We start from the raw sequence: 11,967 nt of genomic DNA on the forward strand, positions 1-11,967 counted from the left end.
CCGTCTCCTTACGTCGGAGAGAGGCGAAGGAGTGACTGAGCCCTGCCCGGGAGAGCCGAGCGAGGGGGAGGGAGGGGGGGGACCGGGGCGGGAGGGAAGGGAGGGCGGGAAGGGGGGGCTTGTGCAAGCAGCGACGCTCCCGAGGTTGCCAAGTGGACTTTTATTGTTTTCCACCCACTTCCAAGTCGATACTATCTGCCGTCTCATGTCCATCCTATAGCCTATATAAGCGGCTGCGCTGGGGCTGGCGGCGATGGAGTAGTTTGTGGATACGGCGGGAGCGCAGGGACGGGAGGGGGCGGGCGGGCCAGCCGCGGAAAACTTGGACTCCCCGCCGCTCGCGGGCTGCTGCTGTCCGGGGAGAGCCGGGGAGCGGCTCCCGGGGGGAAGACACCTCGGCTTCTGGGACGGAGAGACAGGTAAAGCGGCCGGCAAGGGCCAGCAACCCTCCTTCCTCCCCGTCTCCCTCCCCACGCCCCCACCCCTCCCGCCCCGCTGAGCCCGAGCGCTGCGTGCGGCGGGGCCGGCGCTGCTGCGGGGCTCCGCCGGTGACAGCCCGCGGGCGGGAGGCGGGCGCCGCCGGACGCCCGCCAAAGTTGGCAGGGGAGAGCCGCCACACGGAGCGCGGGGCAGCCGTGTGCGCGGGCCGGCGGCCCCGGCACCCAGCGAGGGGGGGGGGACACTCAGCCGTCCGAAGGCCAGCGGCTCCGGGGACGAGGCAGCGTCCCCGGCCACGGCTGGCTGCCGCTCCCTGCTACTCCCTGTGGAGGTGGCCGTGGCCGCCCGCGCCCCTTCCCCGAGCGGGGAGGGAAAAAGGACAGGGAAAGGGAAGTCCGGCGTTGCCGCTCCTTGCCCCCGGACGGCTGCCCCCAGCCGCGCACCGCCCGTCCCGCCGCTCCTGCCCGCAGCCCCGGCGCGGAGCCCCGCAGCGAGGGTGGCTGGGCTCGCTGCTGCCCGCAGCCGCCGCGGCTCCCCGGCGAAGAACTTCGGGGAAAGTTGGCGCCCTCGCCCGCGCTCCCCCGCACCGCTCCGCGGCCGCAGGCGGGGCGCTACGCGCTGCCGGCCCCTCGCGCCCGGGGACCTGCTCCGCCGGGGCGCAGGGCGAGGGGGCCCCGCCTCGGCACCCCCCGCCTCGCCCCGCTCCGCGGCTGCGCAGCCCGCCCTGCCGCGGGGCCCCGCGGGCGCAGGCTGCGGGGCGGGCGGGCGCTGCCGGGGCGCTGCCGGGGCGCTGGGGCGGCTGTCCCCGCGGGGCGGGGCGGGGCGGGGCGGGCGCGGCGGGGCGCTGCCAGCCGCGGGGCGCAGCGGGGCTCCCCCGGCGCGGGGCTGCCGGAGCGCGCTGGGCTCCCGCCTGGTGTAACCTGCGGAGCGGTCTCCGCGCTTTCCTGCCGTAACGGTTCCGATTTCGCCCCCGTGAGTCTCCCCACCGCCGACCCACCCCCGTTTCTCTCTCCCAGGGAAGCAGGAGGCCTCCCGCTGCGGCGGACCCTTCCTTTTCATCTGCTCGCGCACCCTTCAGGTCGGACGGCGATGAGTGGACTGAGGTCTCCTGGGCTGCTGGGGCTGGTGCTCTTAGTGCTCTCAGCAGGATATTGCAAAGAGAAAACTGACTCCGCAGATCTGAAGGACAGGCACAGTCTCCTAAATCTGATCATGGAGATCATTCAGGAACTGAAAATGTACCACCTGGAGAAGGACAGTGGGGTGCAGTACTTCTCCAAGCACGACTATAACTTAGATCGAAGGGAAGTGGCCGACTACGGAGGATACCAGGACGAGCAGAGAGTTGGTAAGTCACAGTCCATGACTTAGGAGATCTTTTTTCTTCTGTAGGGTGCCTTGGTGAATCAGACATCGCATCAGGTTACTAATCTGAGATCAAGAATTCACCGCTCAAAATACCTGCAGGTTCCCTTTGGTATCAGAAACCGACACAAACGGCAAATTTGGAATAGAAAAACTCCATTCACTTCTCAGAGTCTCTTACTCTCTGGATAATGTACTTGACTGAAAATCCGACTTCCTGTGTGTTGGCTTTGAACAAAACCTATTAGTAAGAGAAAAGACTGAAATGGGCTGAGATCAAAGAAATAAGGGATGAAAATGCTTTTTTTTTCCTGGAAGTTTACCACTTTCTAAAATGTGCTTGGTTTAAGTGTTTCTTAGAGATGACCCTAGCAAGAATTCCCCTGCAGGACTATAGTATGTCCTTATAGATCTCACATCTAGAAGTCTTGCCTGCAGCTCAGCTTCATTAAACTTTTTGCCCTGCTTGTTAGTCCCTTTGTACTCTGGAGGTAGCACCTTTGAAACGCTAGGGAACTGAAACAGAGTACTCCTCCGCCACTGTACAAGCTATGACTACTTTGGGACACCCTTGCAGTCATCCTTCTACTCATTGAATGGCTCTTTAGCCTCCAGTGAAGGCCCAGGTTTGTTTGTAAGAAAAAGGGTGGTATAGAGCAGGCTGGGAGCAGTTGCACCAAGCCACATAGTGATGAAGAGTTACCGCTCAGTTTCGTGATGTACTTCCATGCATCCAGTTGAAAGTTGATTTGGCTTCTCCTGCTGCCGTGTCCAATTTACTGTTCTCTGTCACTCCCAAACCCCTACAGCGTTACTGCTGCTCATCTTACCCCTCCTACTGAAAGTGACTTTCTGACTATTTACCAGCAGATGTCTACTCACCTTTTTCAAAACTGGCTTTCATTTTGTTAGTATGCTATTTATTTTGCCTTTATTGATCTCATAAAGCTTCATTGTACCTTTTCTTCATTCTCATTCATATTCAAATATCCTCACAATTTGCATTTGTTGGTGGTTGTCATGAAAATGTTACTTCTCCATCTGGATGATTAATGAATATACAAAGGAAGACAATTTTGTTGCACTTAAGATCAGCATAGTGAGAACATTTTGTTTTATAAATGCTGGAAAGTTAAAGAGGCCAGACTAAGCAAGGAGCCCTGATCTGTACAACTCTAAATCTCAACGTGGAACATGGGCATAGTTTTTGGCCACCCTACATCAGCATATTGGTGCCAAACATCTGGTTTGTGCTGTACAGTTATCTATGTAAATAATAAACATACTTCAGAGCAGATTAGTTGGTAGTGGTGTCATTGACTCCTAAGCAGGATTTTTCATTCTGTTATTATAATGGTGTTATTCCCAGCAACTCTGAAAAGGAACTACTGGTTAGAGTCCTTCATTTCAGTCTTGGCATCACTTTCCCAGTGAGCCTGTCCCACGGGAAATTTCTGAGTGAAGCATGTGTGTTTTTAATGCTCTTCACGACATAATTAGGTCAAATATGATAAGGTCAATTTTACTTACACTGACTAAAGTTAGAAGTAAATGAAGAATGACTTTCGAGAAGTGTCTAACCTCACAAGTGAATCAGATCTGGATGGAAATGCTCTCTGCTTTATATCTGATAAGAGGTGCCAGGGGAATGAAAAAGGCTGCTCAGGCATTTATGGTCAAATAAATAAAGCACCATGTAGTGTATCATACACAATCAGCACTAAGCTATCAGCATAGAGTTCGTAACGGAAAGCAATCAAAGATAGCTGTAAATCAGGAAGACACAAGCAAGGGTTAGGGCTAAAATGGATTTCAGTAAACCAGTTTCATTTTGCCATCTGCTGAACACAAAACGCAAGGCGGTAAACCACAAACGTAGGGAGCCAGAAGAGAGCAATTTGCTTGGGATAATTTCCTGTGAATTTTATTTACTGCTAGAAAGGGGAAAAAAAAGATTCCTGTAAGTAGATCAATCCAGTTTCATGATTGCACCAGGACAGTGCTTGTACAAACATACCTGTGACAAGAGAGTGGATACATTTGCATAAGACAATTATAAGACACTAAACCAAACTTGAATATATCTTCGGGTCTTTACCACTAGCAGAATATGCTGTTTCTGAGCAACCATGAACTAACATTTCTGGAGGAATTTAAATCTAGGTTAACTTGATAATGTAATTCATAGAGAGCTAAAATCTGACTCTTAGTAAAGTGTCATCATCGTTAATGACTGTGCACCTAACAGACATTACTTGTTTCATCATCACAGTGCATTTTACAGTGGCTACTTATGTAAAACAAATGCTTCCAGTTTGGCCTACTGTATGCAAAGGACTTTTGACCTCTGTGCATCTGTCAAGATGTAGTGGTGATGTTTGCTGGACAGAGTTTATTCTCTTTCCTCATACTATGCTTGGCAAGCATAGTTTCAGTGCAGCAGAGTGACTATTCTTTTTTCTGTCCAACAGAAATAGTTCCCAGAGATCTGAGGATGAAAGACAAGTTCTTAAAGCATTTAACAGGTATGTTTTAATTTTGCATTGGTATCCATCATTTCGCATACATACCATAAGCTGCACTCTTCTTCCTGAGAGCTGTGCTGATTCATAACTTATTTTTTCTTTATATTTCAGGTCCACTCTACTTTAGCCCAAAATGTAGTAAACACTTTCATCGGCTTTATCACAATACAAGGGACTGCACCATCCCAGCATGTAAGTGCCAAAACCACAGACTTTTCATAAAACAACAGAAAACTCTAAAATTGAATAGCGATCTGAAGTACCAGTAGTGATACAACGTTAGAATACATTCCTTGCAATGAAGAATTTGGAGTGCTCTAAAATGTACTAAGTACGCTTTACAGTGTTGCTAGAACAGCATCAGCATTACAGTGAGGAAAATGGAAACATAACATTTTCACTGCAAATAAACTGCGTAGAATGGCTGTAAACAGTGCTGCCTTAGGGACTGATGTATATGCCTCTTTAGTTCCAAACCAAAGGTGTTTGCTTTTCATAGGAACACGACTCTTCTCGCAGACCTCTCACATTTAATTTTTAGTACTGCAAATTCAAGATAGGATGAGAAATCCAGGTGGGGCTATTTAATTTTCATTTATTATTTATGTAGAACATATTTTATAGACATTTTATATTTTGACTGTTCAGCTACCCATCTACCAGTGATGTTGACAGTGAATCTTCGCAACCCTTGTCTTCAGTGAATTACAAAAGTACCACTTTCAGCTTATTTAAAAAAAAAAAAAAAAGTGCTGATGGACACAAATAAGCAAATTCAGCTTATGATATCTCATCAGTGCTGGCAGCACAGAGAATTAAAAAAAAAAATCAAACACTGACATTTATCAGTCAGTAGACATGTCTCCAGATTCATACTGAGGTGGACCTGTTGAGTAAGGAGATGCTATTTTAGTACAGCCTTTTCAGAATGGAAGCACACTTTATTTTACTTGTCTGAGGTCAACCAGTTGGGTCAGTAGCAGAGCTGGGAATAGAAACGAGTTACAGATTCCAAGTTTCACATATTAATAAACATTTCAGCCCAATATATTTTAAAGGCATATTTGGTAAGAATTGCAGACATTTGCCCTATTTGTAAGGCTTCAGATTAGGAATACCTTGGAAGGATAAGGATTTATAGATAATGGCTAATCACATCACTGTCCATTTACATGGATGGCAATGGAAGTTGTTCATAACTAGTCTGTTTTGAAAAAGCAAATGGTCATATTACCTTTTTCATAAGGATCACAACACAAACATCATTTGACTCAGCACTAATGAGTACTCCAAGCTGTGAAGGTAAAAACTAGTTGGTCTTAAAGTCTGAATTAGCCTTTTCCTCCTGACAGGTGACATACCCACCAATATAATGTCTGGATAATTTGTATGAACGGCAATTATAGCATATCTATGCTGTGAGTTAGGGATTGTTAACATTGCATCTCTAGAAAACATTAGATGTAGTTACTCATTAATGAAATAATGCCTAACAAAAATCAACATCAGTCACCAGACTGGACTGACTAGCGTCTCCTTAAAGTAATTTTCTTCTAGGAAAGTGAGGTAAACAACCTGCTTTAATTCTTCATACACAGCATGATGTTACTTTTTGATAATATTGTGATTTCAGGTAATACTGTTAATTCTATGTAGAAATTCAAAGGCCAAACAACAAAGAAATTAAAAGCATCTATGATGCTGCAACACGGTGGTAGCCAGTACAAAAGCATTTTGTTGACATACCTTCTAGTACTTTGTACAGTGTAGTAGCATTGGCACCTAAAATGTAATTTACTCTGCTGTCTGTCCATAACCAACTTTCACAAAATTTGCTTTCAGTTTGCCATGTTAAAGAAAAAAGAAAATCTCTTGATTAATTTCTTAGTTTTGCATTGGTTCTGCCTCTTATTATGAATGCATCAAAAAGCAGAAGGTACCTAAAACAATAGGACTACTGTGGAAAAAAACATTTTACTAGTTTTAAGATGAAACTCGATATAGTTATGAATGAATTTGTATGATCTGGTCACCTACTCAGGCTGGACTTAACATTCCTATGAGTAGGAGATGTTATTTTTCTAATTTAACAGTTTTTCCAGGAAGAAAATTTATTGGAGAGTTGCGTTACTTAATATTAAGCTGATAGACTTGCTCACTGAGGGCTGGATTTCAAAGATGGATGAGCACTACTTATTCTTCCTCTAGTATGGAAGTACTACAGCCACATTTAGATCCCACTTCTAAGCACAGACACAGATGTATAAATTTTCATACATGCATGCACTTGGAGAGCCTCCAAGCACATTCATGCTATTTGTTTATAGATAGTATGTATGCAGAAGTCAGTTGCATAGTTACATGTCCCATTAAACATGGCTTTCAGTTATGCAATTTTTACACACTCCATTTCTAACTCTAAGGAGCTGATTTCTATACTGTTGTAAACTAAGGTGTTCATTGAACTTTATTATGACAATAATTTGCACGCTGTTATCAATTTTGATTTTTAAAGGCAAAATTGGTTACTTCAGTAACCTATTTATGCTCTTTTTTCATGACAGACTATAAGAGATGTGCCAGGCTTCTTACTCGGCTGGCAGTAAGCCCAATGTGCATGGAAGGATAAAGGTAAGCTTTTTCATAGCAGTAATGACATTCTGCTGCATAGCAAAGCAGTGGATTTTGTGTTTCATACATGAAAATTCATAGGACTGTAATAAGAATTGTCCTTTGGCTGAGGTATTCCCCTTTCAGAGTTCTTGAAGTAACTGGCTTAATCTGGCAAATACTGGCAATAAATAAAGGGTACCCCCTACTGGAAGTCATTATATAAAAGTCCATGTGCATCAGCTGTGAATTATTCATAGCAGAATACAGTTAGCAGATAGTGAATTTGTTTTTATAGAACAAAACACAACAGCTGTAGCTTATTTTTCAAGAGTTGACTCAGTACACAATTGCCTGTATTGGCAGCGGCAGCCCTTTTATGTGTGCAGCTGTAGATCTATGGTGTACATTTTAGTATGAGTTAATGTATACATAGCTATACAAATGAAAGCTTTATAAATGCAGATAGGTTGCAGGTGCTTTTATAGTAATTCAATTAAAATGTATTATTAGTAGCATTGATAAACTAACTTTAAGCTACTTGGATTTCTTGGGATTTTCATTGTGTTCACCTCTCACGTCTGTGGGTTTATTCCCTCCCTTTTTGCCTAGATGTACCTCTACTTCCTACAAATACTTTCAGAATTTCACCATGCACCAAAATAAAAACATAAACCAACCAACCAACCAAGTACTTCCAAACGATCTGTATTTCTAGAAAACTGACATGTAAGAATACAAAAGGACTAATTTACATTCTGTGCTCAAGCTTTACCTGAGACAAAAATGTGGCCTCTGACAAAGGGATAAATAATAACCCATATGGATTTGTCAGTAACAAATGCTGTCAAACCAAGATATTTTAACTCAGTGACAAAATACACATCTTGTGGACAGAGTCAGTGAGAAAAAGCAATAAAAGTTAAGCCTCTTACTATTTTTTTAAAGCATTGATGCTGTTTTGCACAGCATTCTCATAAGCAAGCTAGGGAAATGTGACTAAGATAAATGTAAAAATGGCTGGAAAAAATATACAAATAAGTTATTTGTATATTTACGCTTCACTGTCAAACTGGAAAAATGTATTGAGCAGAGTCACACAGCTTCATTATGGGTATGGTATTGTTCAATATTTTCATTAATAACTTGGGTGATAGAAGACAGTATATTTATGGATGACAGTAGTGTAGGAGAAGCAACCATGATGGAGTACAATCTTGAAATTTAAAATAATCTTGGAAAATTAGCTGAATAGTCTGAAAACAGGATAAAATTTAAAGGAAAGAGCAGAATTATGCAGTCATGCAGGAGTAATCAACTGCAGAAATACATGGCAAGTTGTGAATAGCTAGACAGATAGTTCTGTAGTAAACGAAGGGGTTGTAGTGGATCACAAACTAAGCATGTCAACCATGTCACTTGAAAAAAGACAACATACTGGAATTTATAAATAGAATCATTGTTTATAAAACACCTGAAATAATCACTGTTGCTGGAATACTGTATTTAATTAAGGACACCACAAAGACATATAGGTGCTTCTTGCAGGAGTCCAAAGAAGAGCAACATGGATGACCATAGACCTAGAAAACTCAATTTTCAAGAACAGCTAAAAGGAATTGGGATTATTTAATCTAAAGAAAAGACAACTGCAGGAAAACATGATGGAGCTATTCAATTTCATAAAAAGCAGCTATAAGCCATTCTCTCTATCCAGTGTGGATAAATAAGACATAATTTGTTTACTTTGCAACGAGAGGATTCTAGCTAGACATTGGAAAAGACTTCTAGCAGCAAGGGCAGAGGCAATATATTAAATCATTAGATGTAATTCAGCATCCTGACTTTTCGCTAAACTCCTCAAAATTTCTGTAAGTATTTTCTGCCTGACTTCCTAAAATAAACCTAAACTAGCCCAGCTTCAATGCAGAATGTTTCTAATGTCCAATAACTGTTACATTACTTGTTGTCTTAATTTTAAACATGCAGCCACGGAGAGGAATCTCTTATTCATATGTTGTGTGTTCAGGGATGGAATCACAGAAACAACTGCATGTAGTATTAAGACAAATAAAAGTTAGCAAATAGGTAAATCCTTTGATCTAACTAGGAGATATGCCAAGGATTCAACCTTTCAATTGTAAAATCCAGAAAGCAAGGAACAAATTAGCTATTATATAATACTCACCTGCGAAAGATAGGTGAAGAATGCTACTACCAATACTAATAAGCAGATACATCAGAGTAGGGAATCCTTTTCTCCCTTTCCTTTGAAAATGTTATCTGTATCTTTACATCCTATCATGTAAACACAAACTCATAATATGAAGGAACAGTAACTAAAGCAGTTCACGTCTCAAGCTGGGAGTCTATTTAAAAAAAGTCCATCTCATTTTGCCAAACAACTCCTTTGCTCAACTAGCAGGCATGTTTCAATGTGAGTAACAAACCTCCACTTCTGTTATTCTCCACACAGACACAAATCATTAATAGTATCAGCACTCTTAAGCAACCTCTGTTAGCAGAAAGGAAGGCTATTCTCTACCACATATGCCTTGAGATCCAGAGGTGTCTCCATAAAATTAAGCATCCTTCCTCCTCAAAGCTTTTCCACTGCATCAGCTCAATTTGTGTGGGTAAGACATCCCCTCTCACAGAAGCGTATAATGCAGGCTTTATTTGTTTTCATCATTTCATGGACTGAGCTGTAGAAAAATGGGTTATTTTTGTATTTTTCCACTTACAAACCATCTCTCTTCTCCACAAAGTGTATAGTTATCATTAGTCCAAGGTGTTTACAAGAAGTTGCAAAGTTTTGAACATAGTACCAATTACAGATAGCAAGACAAGAATTCAAAGCCATTTCTTACTTAAGATGGCTCTCTAGTGTATGAAGAGTTTATTTATAGTCTGGCAATAGGTAAACACTTCTGGTTTCTGCCATAAGGCTACTAGTTAGTATCAGTTCTAAAGCTCAGACTAACTCCTGAATATTAGATAACAAAATTCTCTTACGTGATACTACTCCACAAAGGTCCAAATTCACAAGTAGAATTTGACCATTTATATCAATTGTAATGACAAATACATTTAAAAAATCTTTTTAAACTCCTATATTATAAACTAGTAAAATAACACATTCTTAATTATCCACACCTGCATTTTTTTCCCCAATAAATTAGATTTCCTGTTTTGCTCAGTAGCTGATTTTCATTTCATTGGAGGCTTACGAGTGGGCTGGACTATAGACCAATTATTGCTTTTTGATACTTTGGAAAACTAGTAGTTTTGATGCATTTTTCCAATCCATAGACATCTGTCCATGTTTAGAGATCAATTTGAGGGGGAAGAAAAAGAAAAAAAAAAAGATAGATTTGGTTTTTATTTGTCCTTAAAATGCATTTTGGACTATCATAGCTTTAAAGCACACAGACGTTGAAACTCAGTGCTAAGATCAAACAAGAAAATAACATGCGAAACCAGGAATTCAGCATCTATTACTGTCACATTACGTACCTAAGGGGGGGTGGGGGGGTGATACAGTGTGTCTTATGGAGCCTTCACTTTTTCTCATTTATCCTACACATATGTAACTGGGCTCCATCTTCTCTTTTTTTAGAGCATATGTTCACATTTTGCCTGTCCCACAGATAAGAGCAGCGCAGGGGCCCAGTAACAGCCCTTTTACATGCCAAGATTGCATGAGTGAAGCCAGAGCAGTGTATTTGTATGACCACATCACTCAGTAGTCCCTTTTTTTCCAATCAGCAACCCAGGCCATGTTCCCTGGTTGCCACCAGCACCGCCTCTGACTAGTTTTATTCTGTAACACCTTCTCCTTCTCATGGTCAACACAGCTATGATAGAGTCCTGTCCTCGATACTCTTTTTTGTTCTGTCTTTCAGCCTCATTTTTCTCCCAGTTTCCTCATAGTTCCTATACTCCATGCTTGCTTTGCTCCACCCCATGCAGTTTCATCCAACAACCATTATGTTGTCTATATCTGCAGCAAGTAAGAAATGTCAGGAACAAGACTCCTCAGGTCTTCACCTGAAGTTCCCAATTCAGATCTTGTGGACTTCCTGTGGCAGATGGTGATGAATCTGAAAAATAAAAGCTGGCCTCTCTGACAGCATTTGTCACAATCACTTTGGCTACAGTCATACAGATTTTACTGCTTTTGTTTGAAAACTGCAGGTGCTACTGTTGGCGCCCTCCCTTTTCCATTACCTGTTCTTTAAGTGCTTGCTATAGACCAACGCTGATCTCATAATGTATGCTTCAAACCTCCTTGTACCATAAGGAGTAGCTTAAGGACTAAGGACTGCAATATCACGTATGATTACATACTTCTGTTTTGACGATTTCTTCTAATTACTGTAGTGACAAGTATTTATGTATTTTTAACTTTTAAAAATTTCTACAGTTACTTCAAATGTACAAAATAAAAGTAGTGACACAAACAATGTTACACTAATAAATACAAGACCAGTGCAAGTAGTAGGAATCTCGGGCCGAGCAGAGAAAATGAGCTTTATATACCATAAAAAGTATATGAAAAAAATCTACCAGTTGCTAGTTTCCTAGAGAAGCAGATATAATTAAAAATATTTAAAGGAAAAGCAATAGAAACAGTATTTCTTGCTTAAAGTACATGATAGGGCAAGAATAAACATGTATACATACAAAGGTCAAAGATTCTTTATAAAATTCCTAATAAGCTAAAGCACAATGATAACTGAAATGTTCTTTGGAACTCAGAAAAATCTGTGTAAACTCCTAGAGATGTATTGACCATACTAATAATATATGTTAAAAAAGCTGAAAATACAAAATAAACTTGGAAACTTTAAATACAAAAAGAGAAAACTTAAATACTAAATATCCCATTTGTGTACACTATATTATATATTCTTTTTTCTAGCTATTCTATCTATGTAGGATAGTTATACCACATATCAGTCAAATCTAGATACTGAGCTTCTCATTCACCAACCCAGAGGATGTCTTATAAAGCTAACATTTATGT

General features: G+C 41.8%; 1 protein-coding gene across 1 annotated transcript; it reads left to right on the plus strand.

Moving 5' to 3' along the window:
* The first annotated feature begins 400 nt into the window (after window positions 1-400).
* Window positions 401-6,957, plus strand: ALKAL2 (ALK and LTK ligand 2). Its single transcript, XM_072857797.1, has 5 exons — window positions 401-419; window positions 1,455-1,786; window positions 4,275-4,328; window positions 4,440-4,520; window positions 6,893-6,957. The coding sequence occupies exons 2-5, from the start codon at window positions 1,528-1,530 to the stop codon at window positions 6,955-6,957; spliced, it is 459 nt and encodes a 152-aa protein (XP_072713898.1). The 5' UTR covers window positions 401-419; window positions 1,455-1,527.
* Window positions 6,958-11,967: the final 5,010 nt, after the last annotated feature.

Source organism: Ciconia boyciana, chromosome 3 (assembly GCF_034638445.1).
Source record: "Ciconia boyciana chromosome 3, ASM3463844v1, whole genome shotgun sequence".
Classification (NCBI taxonomy): domain Eukaryota; kingdom Metazoa; phylum Chordata; class Aves; order Ciconiiformes; family Ciconiidae; genus Ciconia; species Ciconia boyciana.

What these genes read in the sequence shown, in the direction of transcription:
- ALKAL2 (XM_072857797.1), top strand. Translation starts at nt 1,528, where the DNA reads ATGAGTGGACTGAGGTCTCCTGGGCTGCTGGGGCTGGTGCTCTTAGTG. An exon ending in CCAGGACGAGCAGAGAGTTG is followed by an intron (nt 1,787 to 4,274) that starts GTAAGTCACAGT and finishes TCTGTCCAACAG; the next exon opens with AAATAGTTCCCAGAGATCTG. An exon ending in GTTCTTAAAGCATTTAACAG is followed by an intron (nt 4,329 to 4,439) that starts GTATGTTTTAAT and finishes TTTATATTTCAG; the next exon opens with GTCCACTCTACTTTAGCCCA.